The sequence below is a fragment of the Ambystoma mexicanum genome, chromosome 5q (genome assembly GCF_040938575.1).
Source record: "Ambystoma mexicanum isolate Mex_15411 chromosome 5q, UKY_AmexF1_1, whole genome shotgun sequence".
NCBI lineage: Eukaryota > Metazoa > Chordata > Amphibia > Caudata > Ambystomatidae > Ambystoma > Ambystoma mexicanum.
This window is the reverse complement of record NC_090933.1, coordinates 647,217,623-647,245,529: the sequence shown is the minus strand read 5'-3', so window position 1 is coordinate 647,245,529 and position 27,907 is coordinate 647,217,623. Positions and strand designations below refer to the sequence as shown.

General features: G+C 43.5%; 1 protein-coding gene across 1 annotated transcript in view; it reads left to right on the top strand.

Annotated features, from left to right (window-relative positions):
* Positions 1–1,629: 1,629 nt before the first annotated feature.
* GGH (gamma-glutamyl hydrolase) overlaps positions 1,630–27,907 on the top strand; it is a 367,715-nt gene continuing 341,437 nt past the window's right edge. The window contains exon 1 of the mRNA XM_069622120.1: positions 1,630–1,877. Coding sequence (XP_069478221.1) covers positions 1,664–1,877 — 214 coding nt within the window. The 5' untranslated portion in view covers positions 1,630–1,663. The remainder of the gene's footprint in view (positions 1,878–27,907) is intronic.

The window sequence follows — 27,907 nt, the reverse complement described above, 5'->3', positions numbered from 1 at the left end:
GCCTCTCACCCGCCAAAAATAAAATTGGGTGTTTTCACCCGCCTTTGCAACATAAATGGTTGAGAGCTATCGGGTGCCTTTGCTGGATATTTGCCGGGCATCCACCTTGGCTACTCCAAACACCTTCATTCGTCATTACCATCTCAACGTGGAGGGGCCCCGTTCTAATTCCTTTGGCGCAGGGGTTCTGGAGGCTGTGTCTGGTTGAGGTGGTAGCAGGGGTCTTTGTCTTCCTGGTGGGTTCTTCCTTTGAATACATTGCTGTTGGGTTGGTTTGGCATTACCCTTGGTGTCTGTGTCTTTTGTGGTGTACATGGGGATCCCATACATGCCAACCCTCCCGATTTAGGCAGGAGACTCCCGATTTTTAGGTGAAAATTATTGCTATTTTTCACGGTCTCCTGCCTTAAATAACTGTAGTCCCAGTGCATTCCTATGGGGAAATATGTGTCTCCCTAGCTCCCTGTGGAAATCTCCCTCCCAGGTGCATCTCAATGTTGGCATGTATGGGATCCTTCCTGTTTTGCTTTGGTACGACTCAACAGTAAGTACTGGGACAAGGAAAAGGGACGTGGAGGTAATGTCAGGATTACTTCCTGGTAATCCTCATTACTCCTAGTCTTACTCTTCCTCATCCCAGTATGGACTACCCTTCCCTCCCGCCCATTAGCAAAATTGCCCATTTCTTGGCTTTGGTGTTACTGCCTCGGATTGGGTGGGTGAGAGGTTATACCTCCTGGTGTGGTAGGGCCAGAAGAGGCCACCTCGTAAAAAATAGTTCCTGGGAGTAGAACATACTCAAAGGTAAGTAGTACTGGGACGAGGAAGAGTAGGACCATGAGTAATGAAGATCCGGGCGTTAATTAAACATGGGTTTCTGCCGAATGAAGGTATTTTCCTTGCTGTCCGGCCCTTCACTAACCTAATGTATGGAAGCTGTCGTTGTGTTGCTAGCTATGACAGATGCAATCGACATACAAAAAGGACATTATTGGGGGACGGAGGACACCGTTGTGCCGTTTCCTTGGTGATGATGCTGCGGCCGTCATAGGACGCTAAATTTCCCCGCAAATATTAACGGGAAGTGTCCCAGCGTTATGAAGTACATATCATGTTCGCAATAAGGCTGTGTTTGTTTGTTTTTTAAAAAGAACGCGCATGAATAGGTCGACTGCGCTGCTTAAATATCACATTTATATTGAATTTGCAAGAAACTCGACCTTTTTCATGAAAAAGACAGTGTTGTTTTTTTTCATCAAATTAGCGGCTTTTGGGCACAACACACTGACTTAATGGACTATTATGTGGATGCCATCTAGGCTCGATTACGTTTCCGTGTTAAGGGTCCGATGCCAAGTGTATTGTTATGTCAGTGTTTGGTGCGTTTTCCAGTTTTTGAACGGAATCATTTTGATGACCACATAAATTACAGTTGCGTTCTACGAATGTGATGCCCATTTAAACACAAAAAGTCATTTTATTTATTAATGTTTTATAAGCAAAGGACATAAAAATATGATGTTCCAAGATGGCCACTTCATTCGACGAATATGCCTGGGGCAATTAGTTAAGCGCCGTCCACCTTTGGTGTAGGAGAGACTACATGTCCCGGTTCCCTGAATGTCAGTTTCAAGCTGACGTCATGACCATTAGATACTAGGTGATGCAATGCAGAGTAGTATCTGTAGTTGCTGCTGTGCCGCGACTTAGCTTAGCTCAGATCACCGAAACCAGTCGCAGGGCAAGTGGCAAGATGACAATCATTGGGGCTGCTGTACCGGGGTCAATGCTTCTACTGTTCCTGGGCGGTGTCTTGCTTCTCTGCGATTCCGCTGTCAGCTTGAGCCATGGTCACGTCAATGACAGACCCATCATCGGTAAGAGCACTGTGTATGATGGATGGGATGCCGACGTCATGTAGATGATTGACGGTCTGCCACGAGTCTAATTCAAGATGGTTTTGAGATATCACTTTCAATATACTATGTATCTTTTAGTAATAGTAATGTTTTAGTAATAATAACGCCAACATATGCTGTAGCAAGAGGAAAATAATGTATTATTTCCGTTATTATATTTGTGTGTGCGTGCATACACGACGCTTTATTATAAATATGATTATTTTTTTGTATACTAAATATATTGTTTTTAGTTTTGACTATTGGGTATTGCTGTACTTATAAGCCGTAACTATTGACATGGGAAACAGGTGGGATATGAGGATGAGTCGGATCCTGTTTGACATTTCATACAAATATATATATACATATATATATATATATTACCCATATCTCCTGAGAGAAGAATCCTCTCCGCCGCTAAAATGCATTAGTTTAACGAGAACTCTGATGGATGTCTGGCCTGCCTGCTTATGCAATCCTCTTTCTGCTTGTAGAGTGGTGCATTCAGGGCTTTAAGTGGTCTGGGGCTAGCCGGGGAAAATCCCCAGCAGTCTCTGAGATGGACTCCCAAGCCGGGTCTCACCCGAATAGACCCAGCCACTCCGACCTCTCAGGTGTCAGCATTTCTGATTAGAAAAAGGAAAATGCCCTGAAGTCGCCGTGTAACCGAGCTGCGCTTGATGTCTCTTTATTCAGAAACAGTAGGGTTTTACCGTGCTTGGTTAAAGGGCTTCCACTGTGTGTCTGGTCTTTACTCAGAAACAAAAGGCGAGGCTGCCCAACCCAGCCCTCCTCCTGTTTTAGAATAAAGAGACATCAAGCAGCAGGCAGCCCATTGCATTCAAGGAGCTGTGTGGTTAAAGAGGTGCCTGGGAGGTTCAGCGACCCTGGCAGGCAGTTAACCATGGCTCATTAAATGCAATGGCTGGGATACCTCTTGTTGTGTGGCGTGGCCTAAGTATTTGTATTTGGGCAACATCCCCTAACGAAAGCCTCCACTCCCCTCAATTTACCACCCCACCTAAAACAGTGGGTGCATTCATCCAATAATGGTAACACATACATAAATGAATAATCGTAGTCTGGACGTGTGTATGAAAGCTACTTTATTGCCTTTCATAAATTACTCTCCTTGCTGACACCTGCTTGATTAGTGTAGCGCTCTTTATTTACTTCTCCCAGGAGCAGTATGTCTTTGTGCGCCGTCCTCTCCCCATTTTGCTTCTCCTCGCTTTCTCACGCTGTGCCTCCTGCCCGTGCCTCCTCCACGAGCCGCGTGCGCCTTGACGCAGAACCGAGGTACGACAAGATGGTGTGCAGCACTACAGACGGGCACCTGCAGGGCCTTAAGTGGGCCTGAGCAGGCCCTCTGTGTTCAAGGAAACATTCTGCCTGCTTTAGGACAGTTTCCCGTGTGAAAAGTAGTTTGTTGTCTCTTTACTGATTATTATAAATGATATAAGCAGAAAGGTCAGTGTGCATTACGTGCTTTGAAGGGTTGCAAGCTGGAATCACTGTCCCGGATATGCCATATATAAAAATGTGTGTTCGTTCTTGTGTTTCCAAAATGCTCTTTTGATTTTATGCAAAATATCATGCAGTTTACATAGGTGTTATTTGTCCTCCTTCCAGGGACGTTGATTCACCGAAATGCCAGGGGTAGCAGAAGTGACATCACAGACCTGATGACATCACAGGTAGTGATGTCACTTGACCTGTCACCCGAATGGCATCAGTTCTTCTTTAACCTTGGTGACCTCACTGGAAGTGGCTTGCCGGCGTAAAAAAAAGAAAGTTCTTAAACGTAAAGATTTTAAAATACCAAATACGTACTGAAGCAGGGAAGAATATTTTAGATACCAACCACATTTTAACAAGGGCGCTCCATTCATATGCCATGGATGGGGTAATGATATGACAGTGTTAGACCCAATAGTGCAACATAGGGCGAGGCAATATTGGTTCCACCGTTGGGTTCGCTATTTGAATATATCTTTAATCAATAATGATGAAAAAGCATTAAGCAATTTTGGGGAGTACTGTGACCTGATTCTTGCTGAAATGGACTCAGACAAACTTTCATTTATGAGAATGTCGTATAAACTACAAAGACCATAGTGAGGAGTCAGCAATGAGAGTCAGACACAAGGTTGTCATTTTGTGGCTAAAGACTTTTATTAAATGAAAATGGGTTGGGAAAATGCCTCTCTGACCCTATTCTAAAGAGGAGTTTCCCTACCTAAAAACCAAACACAAAGGATCGGTCTGTGTCAGGATGTCAATAACTGAAAAACCATCCTTGTGTCCAGAACCTCCTATCATGACCCTCACACTATGAACCAAACAATAAAGGGTTCAAGGAAATGTGTTCACAACTGAAAATAAGAATAGCTCCAACTAAAATGTTCTCCAAGGTGAAAGACCTTGGATCCAGAGGGTTGTAGAGGAGCAGGTGGACATGTCACCCATAGCTCTCGCCCCCTCACCTCTGTTATGCTTGAACAGCAGAAGATCCCTATGTGGAACCTCAGGTATCATGCCAATACCACATTGAGTGTATAGAAGACAATGTGCACTCAGACAACCATATTGAATACACCCTCACACTGAGGGCACACACCATTGGACATCATAGAGTTATTGTCTTGATGCCTACCCCCGGGCATCCGGATCAAGCCCATCAGCCCCGGGAGCAGGCATCCAGACATTTACAAAAACCCCAGCAGCCGCAGCTTGGGGCTGTCTGTGTTCGGTCCTGGCGCCGTAGGCACCAGGCTCATAATAAAAAACAGTCCTGGCGCCATAGGCGCCAGGCTCATAGACATTACTTACCTCATGCAGACCATGCTGCAAATAAATCCAAGCCAACGTGAGACCTGGATGGGTCTATTTTACTACAGGAACTATTTTTTACTCTGGTGTGGTCCTGGGGAACTTCTTTCCTGGGACTACTTTGGAGGCTATTTAAAGCACGCCCGAACAGCAGCACATGCTTCGTGTTATTCTGCATCCAGCAGCGTGACTCTCACCGTGCCTGCAGCCAGCATCAAGTCTTCTGCCACGCCCGCATGCCTACAGCCAGCATCCAGTCTTCTGCCACGCCCGCCTCGAACCCGGAGCTCCTAGAATAAAGAGGAAGAAAAGGACAAGGTTAGAAAACAAACTTATTTCAAATTCCTCACCTGATTCCGGATCCATTTCATCTCCCGACCTGGAAAGTACATCAGTCCTGCACGCGTCGCTTCGCCAGCTCCAGCATGGCGCCATACTCGCCAGTTCTCACAGCATCTTTCGATCCGGCACTGTCTCCATCATTTCTTCGCCGTACTCTGGCACCTAGGGGCACAAGAATAACAAGGTGAGCCAAGGGAATCAACAAATACCTCTTAACACCATAGACTTACCTGATTTACCACCAGCGGTATTATTCTCCATATCTTCATATGCCGCATCTGTAAAGAGGGAGAAAAACAACACGTTAACGCATGCAATAGTTACCGGACAGCGTTGGGTAACACAGACTCTTACCTGAACGCCAGCAGCAGCTACGAGACCTTCTTCTCACAAACTCAGTTGCAACTTAAGGAAGGAAGGGGACAAGAGTGAACATTGGGCACATTGAACTCTTTGAACTTGATACTTACCAATCCCGCCTGGGACTTCAGAGTCAATGCTTACCGGAACTCTCCCAACGCCTTCAAACCAGTGAAGTAACTGGTATCTACGCGCCCCTGCAAGACACGCAGGATGGAGAGCTCATCTTTTACAAACATAAGGTGAGGTTACTAAGGGGATATCGCAGGTGATTAGTGGGGGAGAGCGAGAACAGTTGGGAGGCCATCATTAAAACCCACAGGTGGCTAATCCCTGTCTCCACTTGCAGGAAAATACTTCTTCGGGTCCAGCAGACAAGACTAGGCGGGCCAGTCCAGACAGTCATCTCTGCACTACGCATCACGTTGACGGAGACCGCAGCTGTCTGGGTCTGATCGACACCCCTATGGGGTCCAGGTGAGCGTAACAGTTATAAGTGAAAAGTGATGAGAGCAGAGTGATGTCATGAAGGACAGGTATGTAAATACTTAAAGAATGAAGATGTAACGGAAGTAACAAAAGGAACATGCAATCGAATATGAAGAAATCATATATGCAAAGAAGATAAAGTAACAGGCTGACTAATGGCTGACTAATAATGTATATACGCAGAAAAGCAAGGTAGATGAGACATATAGAAGCTTGCTGTAGAAGAAGGCATAATGTGGCTGGGACGGCCATGATGGAAAGATGGACAACAGACTCGTATTAAAACCAATCAAGCTATCCCAGAGACAGACCAGGGTTGCCGAGTCAGGAGATGCTGGCAGAACAGCTTTGTCTAAGGAAGTGCCAGTGATCGAGGCAATTATTTGCCGTATCGGCCTGAACTCCCGGCAGGTCAGTAGTGCCGGTAGTTCTCTGCCCCTACCGGCAAACGCAGTGTGCCGGTCTGGTAAAAATGCCATAGCCGGTACTACCAGCATTTTTCTGGCATTTTTACCAGACCGGCACACCCGTAATGAGGCCCATGGTGTTTAAACAGTTCTTAAAGATTTCCATAAAGGTACCTCAGAAGCAAAAAGTGTTGTGTTGGAGCTTTGTGTGTTTAGGTCATAGGCGGGGGTTTAACCAAAGGGATGGCGAGAAGAGGTTTCTTTACTCCCTCTACAGGGGGGACCCAGTACCTGACAATAAGCCATTGAGGCTTTCGGCATTAGAGGGTCTTCCTCAGGGAAAAGGGGGATACTGCATCTCACCCAATGAAGCTATGACGTCCCAATGGTATTTTTCTCCTCCCATGTGATCCTCCCTTATATAGCCGCCTCAGGGTCGGGATCAGGAAGCGGCTGTCGGCCGCTGGCCACATGGGAAGAGGTCACCACCGGGGAACCGGTGATGACTCCATTGGATTCATCACACCACTGAGAAAATATGAGGAGATACAGTCCTCCATGATGATATTCCCAGGGCCGAAATATGTTACATATATTCACGCTTTCTTCTTAACTTACTAGGATCCCAACAAAGGTGGGGTCCCATAAGAGGAATCCTTGGCACGAAAGAAATTGTTGGCTCTATAAAAGGCAGGGAAGATAGAAACGCTAAAACATTGGCTGTAGTGCAACACCAGGGCCAAGGAAAATGTGGTTGGGAAAGTTCATAAGGAGATTAGAGGCTTTAAACCGTGAAGTCATGTGGGCTAGGTTCTTGTATAGCTACTCTACCTCAACGACCACTACTTTAGTCAATATTTGAATAGTGTTGCACAAAAAGTTGGGGAAAATGTTTATCTTGATTAGTCCACCATAATGAAGTAGGGAAGGTAGTAATTTGTTGGCTAGGTGGTAAATGTAATCTTCGGGGTTAGAATGGGAGGCCCTGATTGGTATATAGTATATGGTATTGTGTTGTGTTGAATGAATTAATCTCTCTAATGTTTGTTTTAGAATGTTGTGTCTGAAGGAATTTTCTGCCATTTGTAAAGAACAAGAGTTTTGAAGTAAATGATTAAAAATGTGTTAAGTTTTTAATAAACTATAAACAAACAAAAAAATAGACTGAGGCACTGCCATAGGTATTCCACTTTAGCATTGTATGGCTAGCAACTTCCATACTATGCCAATTATAGCTGCATGACAAGTATTGTCATTATATGAAAAGTAGTTCCCCCTACTTTGCCAATTGCTGCGATAATACAGTATCCAAAAGTCCAATAGATGCAAGTCACTTTCAGTGCACAGGACCATTAATGTTTTAATTCATGATTGTTATTCATATATAGCGCTTTCACCAAAGCGCTGTACATAGCACATATTTACATACAATTATCATCCAAACTGAAGTTGGTACTCATTTAGCAACAACGGAAGAATGAAAGGCTGAGTTGGCTGTGCCAGGATTTCAACCTATGACCTGTAGATAACACACAGATCGCAGCAGCAAGCGTTCAATCCACTGAGCTATTTTACCTCTTTGCTATTAAAAATGCAATGCCACCATAAGAAGACCTGTCAAAACAGACTGTACAATGTAGACCAGATACGTAATAACACTTATGTTTGCTGTTGCCTTGATGATGCACAGTAAAAAATGCCATAGTAAAACATACCTAGACTGGCAGCACAAAAATGCCAATCTAACCACATAATAACGCTTATCATGCTTACTTTATCATAGATGCCCAGAAAAACAAAATATACAATGCTACAGTAAGGACTGGCTGCACCTAAATGCCAGTCTAGCCAGGTAATTACACATATCATGATTTATCAGAGATACCCAGTCCAAAATCAAGCCACCGTAAGAAATGGCTAGTCTAGCTGCAGCAAAATGCTAGTCTAGGCATGTAATAACACTTATGATGCTTACTTCATTATAGATCCCCAGAAGAATTTGCCACGATAAAGTAAGAAATGGATAGACTGGCTGCATCCAAATGCGAGTCTAGCCTAAAAAAAAACATATCATGCCGGCTTTATCATCTCTTGCCCCACCTTCCCGACACACACCCTCTCCCCTCCCACTCAACCCCAACCCCCAAGAGTGGGACTAGGAGTAATGACGATTACCAGTAAGTAATCTAGACATTGAGCACAAACACACGCATTCACGTGCCTCTTTACACATGCACCCATCCACCAGTCACTCACACATCCATACATCATGTACTCACTCACACACTACATAATATACCTTTACATACACCCTTTCAAACACGCACACACGTTTACAAAAAAACATTTTCTTACCTTTTCCTGAATCCTTTGCTGCTCCGAGGTACTCCTTTTGCAGGCAGGCCTCTTTGGCTCCCATGCACGCAAGTAACCAGCTCTGGTTCCTGTCATGCGCAGAGCAGGGGAGCTGAAGCCTTCCATGTCCTGTGGGGAGTGAGGAGGGACTCATTTTGAAGTCCTGACTTCAAAAAGAAATTCAGTAACAGAAATAATTTCTTTCTGAAGTCAGTGACTTAAAAAAGAAATGAATGTAGAGAGGGCTATAGTATGAGAGCCCTCTTTACTTTCAGTTTCTCTCCGCAACCCTTAACCAGGGGTCGCAGAGGCAGAGGTAGGGGTTTCACCGGAGTTGCCAGGGGTCGCAACTGCGACACCTGGTAGCCCCCCAATTGATGTCCCTGCCTCCTCCCCTTTCTCACGGCTGCTCTCCTTGGTGATTTCAGGGCTGACTGAAGATGTCACAGAAAGGTTTACACCTTGAGGTCTGTCTTTGGCCAGCAAAAGCACATTTAAGTGACATGGACTTTAGTTTTAGAAGACTGGTACCTCCTTATGGAATATGTGCATGCTGACCTTTGTTTGCAGGGGCAATTATGACTACAGATTATCACAGGATAGGCAGACAGCAGGAGAGCTGAAACCCTAAATGAGCACCTGCGCTGGGTCATTTATGTACACAATGAAGGTGATTTACTCGCTAATTGAATTGCTTACATCTGAAATCAGGAAGGGATTTATTTGCAGACCTCAGTTTATTTGGAAACGGAATAAGAGAGAGTTTTATTCACAGAACGCAGACTGGATGCAAACAAGAACACGCTGGAGTGCCCAAAGTACATGTTTGCAGGGCCTCATTATGAATTGCTTATTTGGGGCAGGTGGGCCTTCCCTAAGTCACTTGACCCCCCCGCCCACCCTCCCCCACTTAAGCCACAGCCAGCACGATTTGGCCATGTCCCCTCTCCAAAGCTGCCCACCTAGATTTCTTTGTTTGTTTATTTGATAATGCGCTCCAAGCCCTTGGGCAGCTGGGCGCAACAATACAAGTAGACTCGAAACTTAGTTACAGTGCCTGACACAGGCTATTACAAAACAGATGGGACTTACAACAAATGATACAAGTGATACAGTACATATAGGATCAAGATGGGTAAGCGTAGAAGAATACCGTCTTGACATATGTATAGCATGATCAGCTAGATAAGGGTGAATATCGTTACATATCATTGTTGTGCAGCCATTTGAGAGCGTTACATCTAAATCTAGTGTAGGGTAATGGGCGTCTGAGATCAGGTGGGAGTATGTTCCATGATTGTGCAGCTCTAACAGGGAAGCTAGATCCACCCGCTGTGGTGAGTTTGAATCTCGGGACTTCAAGTAAGAAGGTGTTGGCAGATCTCGTCAGTCGGTTTGAGGGTCTCCAGTTGATTCTTTCAGCTAGGTAGGGGGGTGCTTGATTGTTGAGGCATTTGGATGTGAGAGAAATAGTTTTAAGGAGGATTCTGTCCTTTATCTTTAGCCAGTGGGCCTCAGTCTGGTGTTTGGAGATATGCTTTCTACGTGGGATATTCAAAGCTGCTCTTAGGGAATTATTTTGTAATCTCTGGAGTTTGTCAATGACCGACTTATTTGCACCTGAGTATAGGGCGTTGCAATAGTCCAGTCTGGACATGACAAGGGCATTGGCCAAGGTGAGGCAGCTGGCACTGGACAGGAATGGTCTGGCAGCACGGATGAGTTTACACGTGTAAGTGTTTGTAGAGGCGAGGGAGTTCACTTGCTTTTTAAGGGTGAGAGCTGAGTCGAGGTAAAAACCTAGAATTTTAACCTCTCGCATAACCTTAATAGTATTATTGTCGATGTTAAATGAGGCATAGTCAGGAGTAAGTTTAGTTAGGTTAAGGTCTGATCCGAGGAGCAGGATTTCAGTTTTATCGTCGTTCAGGCAGAGGCCATGGGTGGCCATCCATGCCTGAATGTGGATGTACATTTTATTCACCATAGCCATGTCCACTTCATAGTTGCCCGAAAGGGGTATGAGGATCTGGTTGTCATCTGCATAATTTGTGTAGGTGACACCCAGTCTGTCCAACTTGTCGAACAATGGCTTGGTGAAAATGTTGTACATAGTGGGTGAGACACAGGAGCCCTGTGGGACTCCACATGTAATTTGGATGGGATCAGCACAGGTAGAGGTGGAAAAGACTCTCATGGTCCGGTTGGTTAGAAAGGATTGGACCCATGCTATAGCTTCACCTGTGAAATTGGCAGCGAGCTTGAGGTGGTTGCATAAAACTGCATGATCCACCAAATCAAAAGCTGCTGACAAGTCCAGTAGTAGTAGCAGCGCTGTTTTCCCACTATCCTTGAATTCCTCAATTTTAGTTTTAAGATCTATCAAGGCTGTTTCGGTGCCATGGAGAGGGCGGAAGCCCGATTGGCGCAAGCCTAGTAGATGGTTAGCTTCTAAGTAATCATGAATTTGGAGATAGGCTACTCTATCGATGATTTTTAGTAGGAAAGGTGCAGTGGTGATAGGCCTATAATTAGTTGGGATGGATGGATCAAGGGTTTGTTTCTTAAGAAGGGGGAGGACCCAGGATTCTTTTAGGTTAGCTGGCACTGTGTTGGATTTGAAAGAGGAGTTAATGAGCTTCGAGATAAACGGGGCTAAATCTCTGTCTGCGTCCTTTATTATTTGAGTTGGGCAACTGTCGCCCTTACAGTTGGAAGGCTTCAGTGAGAGGATAACCTTTTCAGTGTCGATGATGGAGATAGGTTTGAAGCTAAAAGGGGGGATAGTATTAGGTTCAGTCACTAGAGGTGCTTGTTGATCAGTAGGAGAGAGGGCATCCTTTTTATTAGTTATTTTAAGCTGGAGGGTGGACATTTTATTCGATAGGGCATTCTGTATGTTAGTGCACTATATCTTGTCCTTGGGGACCGTGTCAGTTGGTTGGATGGGGGATTCCATTTCCCGGAGAATGGCAAAAAGTTCCTTGGTATTAGGTTTGGCATTAGTAATTCTGGCATTGAATACATTTTCTTTTGTATTGATCATTTCTGTCTTGTAATATATGGTGAATTGGGTTAAGTTAACTTTGTTGTCGTCAGTAGGCGAATTGCGCCAGATAGTTTGGAGTTTTCGTTTCTGCTTTCTAAGGTCCTTAAGTTGGGGTGTGAACCAAGCATTAAGGTGGGCTTCTTGTTTAGCTTTGCGTAGTTTGGGTGGTGCAATAGTATCTAGTGCATGAGACATAGCTTTATTAAAGGTGTCTGGGTCAGTATTGTTCTCCAGGCCCATTGATAGTAGGCAGGAGGAGGGGGATGAGTTTTTCTGTAGTAATGTCTTTTTTACTTCTGGTAGGGAGTGGTGGTATCATTTTGATAATTTTAGGGCTGAGGAGGTCAAGTGTGGCAGTGAAATGTATTAGATAGTGGTCGGTCCATGGTTGAGGGATGATGTCAGTAATGACTAAGGCCGTGGTCGTTTAGGATAGCTGTTAGAGAGAGGGCATTTTTATTATCTGGCTCATTGAAGCCAATGTTAAAGTCGCCCAGCAACAGCTTTTGCGAGTGATTTTGGGTATTGTTAGCTATGAGGTGGTAAGGGTGGTAAGGTCATCTTCGAAGGTTCCCAAGGGACCTCGGGGCCTATAGATCAAGTGAATAGTTAGCGTGCGGTTATTAGAGAGTTGCAGTTTTGCTGAGGGTACTTTGCAGGAAGCACAGGGAGGTGAGGTGGTGAGTCTGATAGGCAAAGTAGTTTTAGCGATGATGGCTAGGCCACCGCCTTTAGCATTGGGTCTATCTACTCTGTGGATCTGGTAATTGTCAGGTACGGCTAGCATCAGGGAGGGTCCTGCTGCCTCGTGGAGCCAAGTTTCTGTTACGGCAAGGAGGTTGATGCTGCTGTTGTTTAGTATGTCAGCAATTTCAGTTGCATGGGCTACCATGGATCTGGCGTTGATAAGGGATCCAATAAGTGATAAAGTATTCTTAGGAATAGGATAGCTTGCAGATTTATCTGTGTGCTTGTTTCGACACGGGGGTTTCTTTTTATGCAAGTGAGTGGGATTCGGGGTCGGAGTTGAGGGTTTCGTGGCTTGACTTTGCTTATCCAAGTGCATCTGTATAGTTGGGGATCTAACAGTATTGTTTGCGCTATTTCTTTTGGGTTCATAAATGCAAGGTAGTCTTGCCCTAAGTCTCAGGTTTCTGTCTGTGGGGGGGCTAGTGCTGTAGGTAGCAAAGGCCATGATTGTAGTTAGGAGGGTCAGGGACGTCCGGTTTCTACACATGGTAGTTAGAGTAGTTAAATGGTTCAAGTTACTTCCCTTACTTCGCTAGGATGTCTTGCTAGGGTGTCCCAATATAGATTGCGGGTGGCAAGTTATAGCCAGGGGTTCATCTAGTGATATGGATCATGATATTCAAGAATCACAATATGAACTAAAATGCACGACTTAGAGTAGTTAGCAACGTGCAAAGCAGGCGACCCAAGGGTCTTAAATAGGTAACAGGATGCAGTGGCAAGCTACCAAGGGGTCTCGGATAGGTCTCAGGGTGCAGTGGTAGGCGACCAAAAGGGTCTCGGATAGGTCACAGGGTGCAATGGTAGGTGACCAAAAGGGTCTCAAAAAGGTCACAGGGTACAGTTGTAGCAATGCGGCAGTCTAGGCAGTACTGGGTGAATGAATGGGCACATTCATAGCAGAGGTAGAAAAGGCAAAGCAGATACCAGGCTTGCAGCAAATGTGGGAATATCAGGCAAATAGCAATGCAACATACATGGGGCACCAATCAGTAGTGAGGCACAGCAGGTTAGGTTATGCAAGTATACTACACTTACATCAAGTAAGGAGCAGTGCAGAGTACACAAGGCACCATTCAAAAGTGTGGCATGTCAAACAGGCATTGCACCACGAGCATTATCAGGCAGAAGAGCGATGTAGCATACATGTGGAGCAGATCAGAATATGTGCACAGCAGGTTTGGATAATGCAGGAGGTAGGCAGACTAACTCAAGAATCGCGCATATTAGTCTGAGGCAGGCGCAATAAGGGAGCATAGCAGGTAAAGCATAGGCAGTATGGCAGGTGTTAAAGAGGGGTGCTGCAGGTGAGCACGTTGGTAGCAAACTGGGGGCGAGCACTATAGACGGTAAGGAGAGCGCTGTATCTCAGAGTCAATAAAAGACATTAAAGGTGGTCCAGGTTGCGTGGATTACCTTCCATTGCAGGTGGTCAAGCACTGCTGGTTGAGCTAGCCGGAGGGGCACTAGAGGCAAGATGAATTGCAGAAGTTTTTGGGCATAAGGACGTCGCCTGGCTGCGTGGCTGCGCTCGGTCAGCTCAGTCAGGGGGATGGCCTTCTCTCTGGGCCTTACCTCATTGGCCGGCTCTCGCACCTAAAGCACTGGGCTCCTCAATTTCCTACCTTCACCCCCTGGTGGGCTCTGGGTGTTTGGGGAAGGTGGGAGTGTCTCGTGAGCAGGGTGCTCAGTTGAAATGGTGCATTGGGTACTTGGCTGTCTAGTGTGGAAGAACCTGCCAATGGGGCTTGCCCTGCGTCAGTCTGGAATGGAGAGTTGCTCCACATCCAGGAGCATATGAGTGGGGAAGATGTTGGGCCTTTGCCCCCTGTGTGTATTTGTTTCACGTGGGGTCCAGGACCGGGTCTTGGTGGCACAGTGCCTGCTGTTTGGGTGTCCTTGAGCCCCAGGCAACATTTCTGGTTGTCCTAAAGCTGCACTTGGGGTGTGTTTGTGGTCAACACTTTGTATTAGGTGGTCTGACCCCATGGCTGGGCTGGGTGTGTCTGAGGCCCTGGTGCGTGTCACAGAGCCTGCAATGAAGGGATAGAAAAACATTAGTGAAACGTTGGTGAAAGGATGTTCACCTGCTCCGCACCAATGCGCCTCTACAATAGGATGCAGGTGTACTAGGGCACACTTGGTTCCTGGTCTTCTTCCTAAAGTCGGTTATTGGGAGCTGCAGTTTGTTGAGGTGCCTGCTGGATTATTTATTACAGCAGTGCTACCATGAGTGCTGGAAAGCATGTGGGCAAAAGGAAGCACCTCTCCTCGATGGTGGAGTCTGTTAGTTCCCCCTCTTCTCTGCCTGTCAGGAAGAAGGGGTCCCTGCGGAAAAACAAGCAGAGCTGAGGGTTACTGAGAAGAGGTTGGTTTGCATTTTCCGGGAGGTGTTGCGGTTGGACACGCACCAATGTAGGAAATCCAAACTTTCTTATTCATCCTCCCTCATCTTCTAGTAGGGGTTCCTCCTTGTTCTCTTAAGTGGATGGTGTTGAGCATATGATCCCAGTGGTAAGTAGCTGGAAAAAGACTCTAGCTGAAGTACCCCTTTAGGTGGCAGACTATATGGATTTTCAGCAATGGTGTCTGGGGCCTGGCCTGCTCCTAGACAGTAAACATACCATCAAAGTGGGTTCCTAGAAGTTGAGGAAGTTCAGACGGACTGAAAGGAGCCGAGAAGGTTACAGTACCCCGCTTCATGTCTTAAGTCATATCCATTGCAGGGGGAGGATCATTCCCTGATCCAGTCTCTGCATGTGGATACAATTCTGTCCAACAATCAAAAAGGTGGATCAGTGGAATAGGATGACACTGGTTAGATATAAATCACATATTTATTTAGAAAAACTCATCACATGAACAATTTTTTTTCTTACATAAAAATTACCTAAAAAATCTTACATCAACTCATACCTTCATACGTATCCACATTCAGAAATACATTTGAACATCCATCGATACAACACCCTAGTGTAATAATAACACCAAATTGTGTTGTTCAAGAATTGCTTTCTAAAAATATTCAATTAACATTTCCTATGGTGACCCAGTCCATAATATCAGGTGTCATCATATAACCGGTGTCCAATATCACCAGATATCCCTCATAGAGATCACGTCGACACGTGTTTCGGTCAAAGACCTTCTTCAGGACGTCGGGCTGGGAGCACTTGCTCCGCCCGGTTCTCCACGTATCTGGGCCAGTAGCGAATCTAAAAAATGTAAAAGCCAGTATGTCATCCCTATTTCTTTTCACAGGTGACAGACAATGTCACAATATGCTTTCCAAAATAAGCACATAAAGCCCAACTCACCCCCACGTTTTCCGCTTGCGGGACGGTGAGGCAGGGCGTCGGAAATCAATCCTCCATGGACCTCAATATGACTGTTGAGCCTATGGAACCAACACAAACACTGATGGAGCTGATGGAGACTCCTATAGTTCACAAGACCCAGGAGCACCTCTAGTCCACGTACATCTATGTCGGATGAGTCGGTCACACAAAAAATCTCCGTACCTCTGTAACAAGATGAAACAGAATTGCAGTGTGTACTAATTGTAATATATCCATACAACACCTCACTGTTAATTCTGTCATAAACAGTTCCCAAATATATCATATTGGGGCAACACACCCATCCCAAAGGGGTGTGCCCGCTGTTGCCATATTATGGACTCTTGCACCCAACGTATATTTGAACCCATCGGAAAAGTACCAAACAAATCAAACAATGTGACGTGTCCCGGTGGCACCACCGTTAGCTGTAACAAAAACACACTTCCCATATGCTTCATATATCCACCTATATGCATGTGTATGCAGGGAGTCCATAGCAGCCATCAATTAAATCTAGTGAGTTTCCGAGTGCTCCCGCCGTGTACTATAACAGAAACACGCTTCCCATGTGCACTTACATGTGTGTATATGTGACAAATCAGTAACAACCACCAATTACATCTAGTGAGTTTCCAAATGCCGCATACATCTGCTCACATGTACATACATGCGAGTACTCAGTTGCGGTCATCACATCATGAGTAACTCGAAAAAGTTGCCTACCTTACCTAGCGTACCGCGCCGCTCCCTGCGGGATAGAAAATAAATCCTATCGTCCGGTCCTCCTGCTTTCACATAGCGCCGGAATCTCAAGCAATGACAGCAAAAATACGCAATGGTTGCTGCCGCGGATCTACACTTATAACTTTCAAATCTCGTTCCAAACCCACCCACTCGGGCTGGAAACCAAAGAAAGACTGACACAGAATGCCTGCCAGCCGCACTAACAATAGACACTAAAAAAGGACCACCATCACTGGCTCGAAAAAAGAACGGGCGGACCAGTCCTCCCAAGAGAACACTGCCAAAGCATGGAAAAGCAGTGTCTTGCACATTCAGTATTTAATAAAAACACAAAACTAGGTGCACAGTATAAAGAGTAATATTTATTGTGGCACCAATTGTGTATTATTACGGAAACACGTACACACTAAGTATTATACCACAAGAAAAAATCAACACATAAAGAAGGGTAGAAAATGAAGGGGTAAGAAATGAATGCAGCCATCGAAAAATCCAGCTAATGCGAAAATTTAAAATGCCCCCAAATTTCACTTAAACGTGTTTCGCGTACTGCATGTAATCGTACACAGCAATCGATGAGACAAATAAATGTACACCCTGATGAAAGGAACTGGGACACACCTAAGGTAATTGCATACATATGCATATTATATTTATGTGAACAACTGAGTATATGATACCATTAGACATAAAATACAGCGAAACAGCTGGATTAGATCCATACCCATAATAACACATTGTAACACAGTATACCAGAACATGTCTAACCCGTTGAACTACTTCCATGGTATCTGCACACCTGGGGGTAGATACCCTTAAACTTCGAATATAGCGGACCAGCTGAATTAAATCCATGCCCATTGTAACACATACTGACATAGTGTTGGACTGTTTTCATGATATCTGGGGATAGATCATCATAACTTATTAACATCATTAAGTATATTTCCATTATGTTTGATCTATCCTCCCCAACAGTACAATGGTGTTCATCCTCAGTTTTTTGTAACCAAATTGTTCCATTCTACTGAAACATTCAGTCCCTTCTGGACTGTGTTAAGGGTATGTATCCATTTTTGTTCCGTACAATGCAATATTTTGTCAATATCGCCCCCTCTCATGGTATTCTTGATATGTTGGAGTATAAACCACTTCATATCTGTGTCCTTGTGTTGCATTTTCACAAAGTGTTCTACCAGCGGCTTATCTGCCACCTTATTGCGTATGCAGCTCCTGTGCTCGGATATCCGTTGTCTCACTTCACGTGTGGTCTTACCCACATAGAGGAGTTTGCATGGACAACTAATGATGTAAATTACCTTTTTCGTTAGACAATTAGTGTGACAGTTCATCTTCTATATTCTATTGCCATAATGGATTTCTTTCTTGGTTTCGGTCAACGGGCATGCAACACATTTACCACATTTATAATGACCAATGATGGGAGGCAGTCCCCATTGGTCATTAATAGTGGGTTCTTTTTTGGGCTCTAAATAGGTGTGCACTAGTTTCTGTCTCAAGTTTTGATTGCGTTTGAACGCAAACATCGGCTTTTTCAGTAATGTGCCAGGCTGTTTAACTAAATTCCAGTGCTTGTTGATAATTCTTTTTACATCTGTACTCACAGGATTGAAATTGGTAACACATACCAAACGTTCATTCTTATTTTTTTCTCTGGTGGTCAAACATATCTCCCGATTGGTATTATCCGCTCTCTTTAATTGATCTTTCACTAGTCTATTTGGATATCCCCTGTTTTTCAGCCTCTCCTTTAAATGTCCTGCATGGAATTTAAATTAATCTTTCTCAGAACAGTTTCTTTTGATCTGCAAAAACTGCCCATAGGGTAGATTTTGTCGGAGGCTAGCTGGATGAAAGCTGTCAAAATGGAGTAGGGAATTTTTATCGGTGGATTTTCTAAAAAGTGTTGTGATAAGTTGATTCGCGGATTTTTTGACCACAAGGTCAAGAAAACTCACCTGGTGAAAGTTGTATTCAATAGTGAATTTGATATTTGTATCACATTGGTTTAGCCAGGCATGAAACTCATTTAGGGATGTCGCTGAACCCCTCCAAACTACAAAAATATCATCGATGTATCGTTTCCAAAACCTCAGATGCATGTTTAGAGTGGGATGGTTCATGAGCTGATTATTTTCACCAAGGACAAACTGATCCTCAAAATTAGCCATATATAAATTTGCCACATCGGGGGCAAAAGTAGCCCCCATGCTGACGCCTTTTTCTTGTTTGTAAAGTTGTTTCCTAAACAAGAAAAAGTTTTCTGTCATGGCAAGCCTAATACATTCTTGAACAAACTCCGTAGGAGGCAAATGTGGTCTCGTTCTTTTGTTCAGAAATTGGCCAAGTACATGTAAGCATTTTAGTTGGGGAATAGCCGTATATAACGACTCTACGTCCATAGTGACGAGAATGTCATGCTCTCTGATTTCAATGTTTTTGATAATGTTGATCATATGGGTAGAGTCTTTTACATAAGATGGCATACCCAATACAAATGGTTTAAGGAATACCTCTGAATAAACAGACAATGGTTCGAGCAGCGAGTCAATGGCTGACACTATAGGTCTGCCAGGCGGCTCAGTGATATTTTTATGGATCTTGGGTAATATATAGAAGGCCGCCTTTTTCGACTCAGTTTTATTAAGGAAGCGACCTTCTTCTTCACTTATCCACCGTTCTCTTACTGCATGATCAGTTAGACTCCTTATTTCGTCTTGTAGACGACCTGTAGGATCCCTCTCTAGTTTCTTATAGGACAATGTGTCACCCAATAGTGGCAAACATTCTGCTACATACTTGACCGTGTCTAGTACCACAATCCTTGTGTCTTTCCGCTTTTGTCAAATTATCGGGTTTGTGATTCTTAGATTTGATAACTGCAAGTATTTCGCGAGTAACAATGTTCTCGAAAGCTATAATTTCAGGTGTACAGGTATGTGGCGGTGGAGTGAAGTTAGATCTCGTTTTGAGCCCACTTATATTGGGTACCGTATCCAAAGCGGAACCCTTTTCATAGGGGTGCGCTGGAAGGTAAACCTCAAAAAAATGTTTGAGTCTAATATTCCTAAAAAATCTCTGTAGCTCGAGTTCCATATTAAAGGCATCGGCTCTCATAGTGGGGACATATGAAAGCCCTTTCCGACGCCCTGCCTCACTGTCCCGCAAGCGGAAAACGTGGGGGTGAGTTGGGCTTTATGTGCTTATTTTGGAAAGCATATTGTGACATTGTCTGTCACCTGTGAAAAGAAATAGGGATGACATACTGGCTTTTACATTTTTTAGATTCGCTACTGGTCCAGATACGTGGAGAACCGGGCGGAGCAAGTGCTCCCAGCCCGACGTCCTGAAGAAGGTCTTTGACCGAAACACGTGTCGACGTGATCTCTAGGAGGGATATCTGGTGATATTGGACACCGGTTATATGATGACACCTGATATTATGGACTGGGTCACCATAGGAAATGTTAATTGAATATTTTTAGAAAGCAATTCTTGAACAACACAATTTGGTGTTATTATTACACTAGGGTGTTGTATCGATGGATGTTGAAATGTATTTCTGAATGTGGATACGTATGAAGGTATGAGTTGATGTAAGATTTTTTAGGTAATTTTTATGTAAGAAAAAAAATTGTTCATGTGATGAGTTTTTCTAAATAAATGTGATTTATATCTAACCAGTGTCATCCTATTCCACTGATCCACCTTTTTGATTGTTGTATACTCTACCTGAAGGATCAGGGATTGTGAGTGCAGGTGTACCCCTTTATTTACTCTTACAATTCTGTCCAGTCTGGTACACCGTTCTTCTATGGCGCCGGCCGAGGCCATTGTACCCAGTCATCACCTACGTCATAATGTTATCGAACGCAAATCTAGGAAGATCAACACACACATCCACACACAGTGTGAAAGTTCTTTTTTTCACAAAAACAATGTATACTTTTAAGAAAATACGAATAGTCGGGAATGTAAGAAGTAGTTATGTTTTTAACATGATGCTCAAAATAGAAGATTGCATCCACGAAAACATTGAAAACGTTTTCCGAATACAGCGATAGCCAGAAAACATGCCACGCTTCACATTTTTTCCAAAACTATCACAGATCTATTAATCCCTGTATTTGCATTGTGAAGTCAGACTTCTGTGTGGTTAAATCTAATGCACTTGGGTTCCATCTACGATGTTTGGTCGACGCACATGGTGTTCCGTTTGTGAGAACAAAGGAATTCTTTCACTTTGAAATGCAACACTTTTCGATCTGCACATTTTCATACCATAAAGGCTTGCATGTTGCTCCGTATTACTGTCACCGAAAATGGACAAACTGGTGCCTGACGATCATCTCAGAATATGGATATTACAGTTCTGTTACTGATGGTTATTGTCCAGTTTTGGTTAAAAAAACCCGTCCATGGGAAGGTTGTATCCATGCCAAACGCATATTGCAACGATACATATATACACAGTACACACAAGTTAAATAACAATTTACTGTAAAATGTACATGTATGCTGTCTAGTCTCTGCATCAACTTGAACATAAATGTGGCACATTGTTAATCAAGCATATAGCACATATGCCAATATCAGTTGCATAAATATTATGCAAATGTTTCCTTACATTATTTGTGACGGCACACCCCTGCACGCTCACATCAGAAAAAATACATCCTGCTAGGGAAAAAGGCCCATGACACTCTGCAAGTGTAACAAGTATTTATTTGTACAAAAATAGCAATGCATCAGCAAAGAAATCTGCTTCCGCGGAACGGTCTGAGGTCCGTTGGTATGTGCGGTACGTTATAAACACAATTAGCTTCACTAATGACATCATTGTATATAGTACAATTCTGCAATATGGATTGGAGGAGGCCCATAGATGTAAGGCTTGCTCCTATGGGATGCCAAGCCATTGGTCCATCTTCATCTGTTCATCTTTGTTCATCTGGGTACTGTTGGGGTTGTCATCCGTGGTGAGCTGACATAACAATTAATTAGCTACTCTAACACACAATGTAATTCTTATAATTGTAACAATGCACCTGGCAGATACAGGGATGGCAGAGACAGATCAGCAACCCCCAAGGTCCTCCACCTTAGTTTTGAGCTATAATTCTGATGCCACCCTGAGCCTCGTTGCACAAATCACATGACCCATAGTCTTGCCTTCTGATCTTAGTGATCGATCAAGGGGAGTTTTATGGTCAGTGGTCTGGGTTTGGATGGTGATGTGGCATGTGGGGGTCATGGGATGAAAGCACGGCTAATCTGTATTTCTCATGTGGGGATCATTGGGGGTAGGAGTGCCTTGCTATCTGCTTCGTAGGATGGTACTGCCAAGAGGCGCTCTGCAGGGCACATTCTTCCCAGGGCGCTAGGGCCTGTAACTCTGAACAATGGAGGAGGTTGTGGATCTCTCAGGCCAGGGTGGGGGTGGTGTTTGTGCTCCTGCAAGGGGCCTAATACTAATACACAAAATATTGTTTGCCGCGAATGGGCCTAACTTCTAAGATGGCTGCCGCTTGCCAAGATGGCATTCATACATGCGTCTACCATATAGCTTGTAATGCGTTCACTAAGGTGATCATGCGCTCCACCTCCCTCCTCCTCCCTGCATGTGCTCTCTTAGCGTCTAGTTCTCGTTAGTTATCGCCTAGAGGGTTGGGAAGACCCTCTCTCCTTCTCAACATTTTCTGATTTTCCATTCTCTCTGTTAAGTCGAGCAACCGTCTCGATTAACAGAGCTCATTAATAGAAACTGCACCTTCTCATGTTGGGTTTCATTATAGTGAATCTTATCAATTCGTTGTGGCTGTCCGACACATTGTGTCCTTCAAATTGTTAGTATGAGGGATTGCAGGACAAATCACAGAGAACCTGTATAGTGTGTTCAAATTGCCAAAGCAAGGTTTTGTTTTCGGGAACATATGCCACAAAAAATGAACAATAATATCTTCTATTTTCATTTACAAGCTGTGCAGTGAAAATAAGAAAGTATTTCAACTCTTCCAAAGAACAAAATATTTATTTTGTTCTTTACTGTAAATACACCCCGTTCTCAATGTAACCTTTTAGAATTTGTTTGCAAATTTTAACGTCCAAGAATACATGCGGAAAAAGGAAGTGTTCATCTGGTCAGCAATTGTTTTCAATGCAAATACAAAATAACTTGTCTTCCAAATCAACTTTGGTGCAATCAATAATGACTATCTTATTTCAACCCAATTCTAAAATTGTCCTATAAGAACTACAATTATATTCAGTTTCTTTTGAAATTCAGCAGGGCCTGACCACAAACAAGTGTCCATTGAAGTATTTCAATCAGGCGATGCACCCTGGTCTCAGCCTAGTATGCAGCGCACAACTGAAATGCTTATTTCGTTATCTATAGGTTCAATATTTGAGAGATACACCACTCCTATCACACCCCCTTTTCAGATACCCCGGTCACAATGGACCAGGAACCAGGCTGATAGGTAAAGGTAATGTTCATTTATTTATTTAGAAATTCAAGAAAATCAAACACTTTTTAATATATGGGGCAGCAATCACCAATGTGGTGACAATAAAAAATAAGAAGGTATGTAATGCACTTAAATTCACTCTTTAGCAACAAAAAATAGAAAACACCAGAGAAATAGGAACACTTTGAATTTTTGGAAAGATAGCACGCAAGTTAGAATTTCCCCCTGCAATATTCCTCAACCCACAAATAAGCAATTTTAAAGAGATATAAGGAAGCAACAGGTAATCAGGAATGAGGAGCAATAAACAAAATTCAAATCCAACCTTCCCTCCTCAAACAAGAGAGAAAAACAGATTTGAAACCTTACAATGATAAACTGATACTCGAAAATGGCTGAACAAAACAAAGTGTGAAAGTGTGCAAAAATCCCTAAATCAGTAGAAATTTCTATGGAAGCAAAATTGAAAAGATACTAGCAGTCATAAGCAATAGTTTGAGCAAAAATAAACAATTTGAATTTGAATGGTAGGTTAAAAATAATTTAGAATAAAAATAACACGAGTAAAACTTTGCAAAAATGTTTATTTCTGCCTAAAATTAACCAAACGGTTTTCAATAAAAACTGGCTGAATTTGAGTGTAGGTTGGGGTGTAGCTAGAGGTCTTATGTATAATCAAGAATTGAAATGAGGTCTCTAGCTATTAAACTGAGTGAGATATGCAATGTAGAATAAGAGGCATTTTTAGAAAAATCATGTTTTACTCTATACTAGAGCATTCCGGCTAGAATACCAAAGAGGGACACAGTAAGCACTAGAGTTGATTCATGACTTCAACCCCAGATCCCCAGCGCCCACCCTGGCGGAACCAGTCTGATCACTCGAAATAGGATTGATAGTTTAGGATTTACAAAGATAAAAATGACTAAAGAAATGGTGCTTAGCAAGATAAATCAAGGACAGGATTGCAATAAGGATTCTTACACTGTTACAAGTTATTAAGGTAAGGATGGAATGGTTTAGAGATTGGGATAGGGCAAGGCAAGGTAGGCTATGGTTTTCTATGATTCCAATTAATATTTACAGTCCACTTTAATTTAGGATTTTGGACCGTCAAGGGTTCTGGAGCACCACACGGATCTGGTCTAACACAGGACAGCTGGACTAAACTGGCAGGACAGGATCAGCTGGGCCGTTCTGGTCAATGGACTGCACTGGTCTGGCACTTTTGGTAACTGGATACTGCCGATCAGCGGGTGACAAGTTTGCAGCAGGCATGCATCTAATAGCAGCAAGCCAGGCTGGATCAGGATGATTCCCTTGGGCTTTTGGGATTTCTTTTGAATTTGAGGCCTAGCTGAAAATGGGGTCAGCAATGCATAGGCATTGGCTTTGTAATGAAAATCTGGAATCAGGATCAAACGGGATGAAGAAATCAGGAACCAGACGCAACGCAGGAATTCAGAAAGAAAGTCCGGAATCAGTGTGTGTCCTGTGTGCTCTCAAGGGCCGTGATTTATCATGCCAGATGACATCACTAAAGTATATGACCAGGGAAGGCTTACTACTACTGCCTCAAATAACGGGATTGGGCAAGGTAGAAGTCTCCTCCTAGCTCTTCGCTGATTGGATCACAGCAAAAGGCTGTCATGTTTATGGGGTGATTTTTACAATGTCTAGAAACCTCCCCTAGCTAGTGGAACCAAAATCTAATTTTGCCACAAACACATATTTATGCAGTTCCAACCTCTGAGAAACTCAGATACGCAGGTTACATATTTTGTGCGTCATATTTCAATACAAACCCCAAGTCTGTGGGACCTGGTTTAACCTTTCTGACACATTTTGGTAATTCTAGACATGAAGGATTTCGCCTAAAAGTCCACAGTTTTGTACACAGATGCACATTTACCCCAGGGATTTATGTACAAAATGTTATGTTCGCAACATCAATACTTTCCCCGTAATCTGTCTTTTTTTTAGAACGTCTCTTCCATATGCAGTAATGAGTTCTACCACGTTTTCAAAGAAAGAGCATAACATTAGATTTATAACTACAAACTTATTTTTCCTAATTCTTGCTGCAAAGTTAAACATCTTTAAAGTTCAGTTACAAAATAGCCTTTAAAACCAAAAGGAAGTCCAGTGTCACTTGTTCAGGTTTTTTTTCTTTTTTTCCCCAACTGCTGTTAATTGTCACTTCCTTTGAAGCGGGATGAGGGGCCTCTCTCTTGATTGAAGGTGAGAGTCTCAGCCTGCTATTGTCCCAGCCTGGAGCAAAGACGAATATCTGATGAGCTTGTGAAGTTTATTTGTCCTGGTGCATTCACAGTCTTTCAAGCTGACAATTAGCGCTTTCCTGTGCCAAAAGTTTATGATGTGTCACCCTTTCTGAAGGCTAGCAACTGGCAGAGGAAGTTTTTTTTTTTAGCTTGCCAACTTATGAGTTTTACATATTGACTTAAACCTGTGAAATCAAAACAGTTTATAGGTGTACTTTTACCAGCAACAAATCATTTTACATTGCTAAGTAAACAGGCTTTCACACAACAATTTACTTTTACATAAGCGATTTTCTCACTTCAGTCAGAAAAATAACATTTTACTATTTCTTTAAATTCGGTTTTCATCTCCAGCAAATACACACTTTATGCAGCTATAGTTCTTTTCTTGAGTGCTGGAGTTGTTTAGCAGCATGGATACATTTACACAGGCATCTATTTAGCGTCTTTCTCTGAATAGCTGATTTAGATACTTTTGCAAAGAAAATAGACATGTTTCCCGTGTAAAATGAAAACAAAGCCCCTGGTTGATTTATCAAAGATATTTTTGACAGAAGCTATCATTCAAATGAGGCCTGGTTCCTCTGAGACACAATGGATAATCCTGGGAATTGCAGGGCCTTTTTAATCACAGTGGTTCATAAGGACTGAAATGTGTGTGGCAGGGTGGTGCAGCCATTTTATGGTTGTTTCAAAAATGCAGTTTAGAGATCCTGGCATGCACAGGAGTCAACGCTGCCATTTTGCTGTTTCTTGCACCACTGCAGCAAATTGATGTAGTAAATCACAGCTTAGTGGGTTAATTTATCCCACACCATGTTATGTTATTATGATTGATACTGCACACATCGTCCATTTTAATGGTCTCAAGGCACCCTGTCCCATCCCGCTCTGGGCTACTGCAGCCTCTGCAGCTTGGAGTGGTGCGGGACACGGACACCACCTGTTGCTGTGTGCTCAGGGCCACCACCAGGCATGTGCCCTGGGCATGTATGTTAAGGTTTGTCATAGAGGCCCAGAAGAGAGGCCATCATGCAGCAGTGGGGGTGGGGTGGAGATCTGTCTGCACCTATGGTTCAGATCGGGCTAGGTGGTGATTGCATTTCTGTCTAAAGAGTTTTTACAACCACATTCCAGTGTTTCTTCAATATAAAGTCAAGCACCCCATAACAACGAAACCTAATCGTATTGCGCCTGGACACAGCCAACCCATCTCCACACGTTTAAAATAACCAAATTCGAATACACACCATGAAAACAAGCATTGCCCCCTCGAACCTAATACAACCTAGACACACTTCTGAAATTCTGTCCATCCTTTAAATCATTTCACCCTTGTGACTCTTCCACTTATTGCAAAATTACTCAATGCACTTTTTCCCTCACACCAGACTTCCATCAAACTTACCCTCACGGATAAAAGGCGGAGCACGAGAACACACACTAGGTGAGGCAAAGCATGTGAAGGAATAGCATTTTCCAGATGGCAGATGAACGAGGGGAGAAAGACGGCAAACCTAGAAGGGTGCATAAGGAGGGAAATACCCTGGACTTTCCATCAAGAAACCATGTATTTTCTAAATCCTTCAGATTAAAGAGCATAGGGCTGGAAACCAGACTGAATAGAATAATCCTGGATTGGGTGTTCGAGATACCCAGGACCCTCGTACATGGCTAGTCGAGTCAGGGAGGAGCAGCAGCCACCATGGTACCGTCCTTGGCTCCAAGAGCAAAGCAGCCGAAAAGAGATCAACACAGCCGGTGAGTTGGGGAGACCAATGCAAGACCGGTCTGTGTTGAAGTCAGGGATGCAAGTGGCAACATTGTATAAAGAGCGCAAGTACGACATGTGAATAATGTGTGTGAGGAAAGCTTAATTGCTGATGAATATTTGAACTCGAAGTAAGAAAGATACAAAACCAGGAACAGAGGGGTCCAGCACTGTGAGTGCTCAATCGAAGGTCTTTGTGAGGTATCCAGCCAAGAAGTGGCAGAAAATAAATGAAAAGAATGAAGACTGTAGTGAATAGAAGTGGTCTTGCGACTGTTGAAGCAAAACCCTTGGCACAATTGCAAGTCTTTGATTCTTGAAGCAAAGAGGTACGAGCCCAAACGAGGGAGATCATTTGTGATTGTGAAACAAGGGGCCAAACCCGAACGAGGGAGACCAATTTTGAATGTGAAATAAGGGGTCTGAGCCCGAACGAGGGAGACCAGTTGTGAACATTGTTTTTAAGGGGTCTGAGCCCGAACGAAGGAGACAAATTGTGAATGTGAAAATCCTGACAAGAAAGGAACTTTGGTGCTTGTTTTGTTACAGCAGGCCCTCTGCAATAAGAGACCTTTTATTTGGAAAGACACTTTGGCACAGAAGTCCCAGATACCTATGCTTTGCACTATAACCTTGTGCCAGAGAAGCCAGAGTGTGTGAGAAGCTCAAGAGTGCCACCTTGTCCCGTGCTGAAAACGTCAGGAAGGGAAGCCAACTGCTCAACTATCCTGACATTTCTTGAACACCTTTCTTTTTGCATACTTTGTTGTCCCACACCATTTGTATGTAGAAG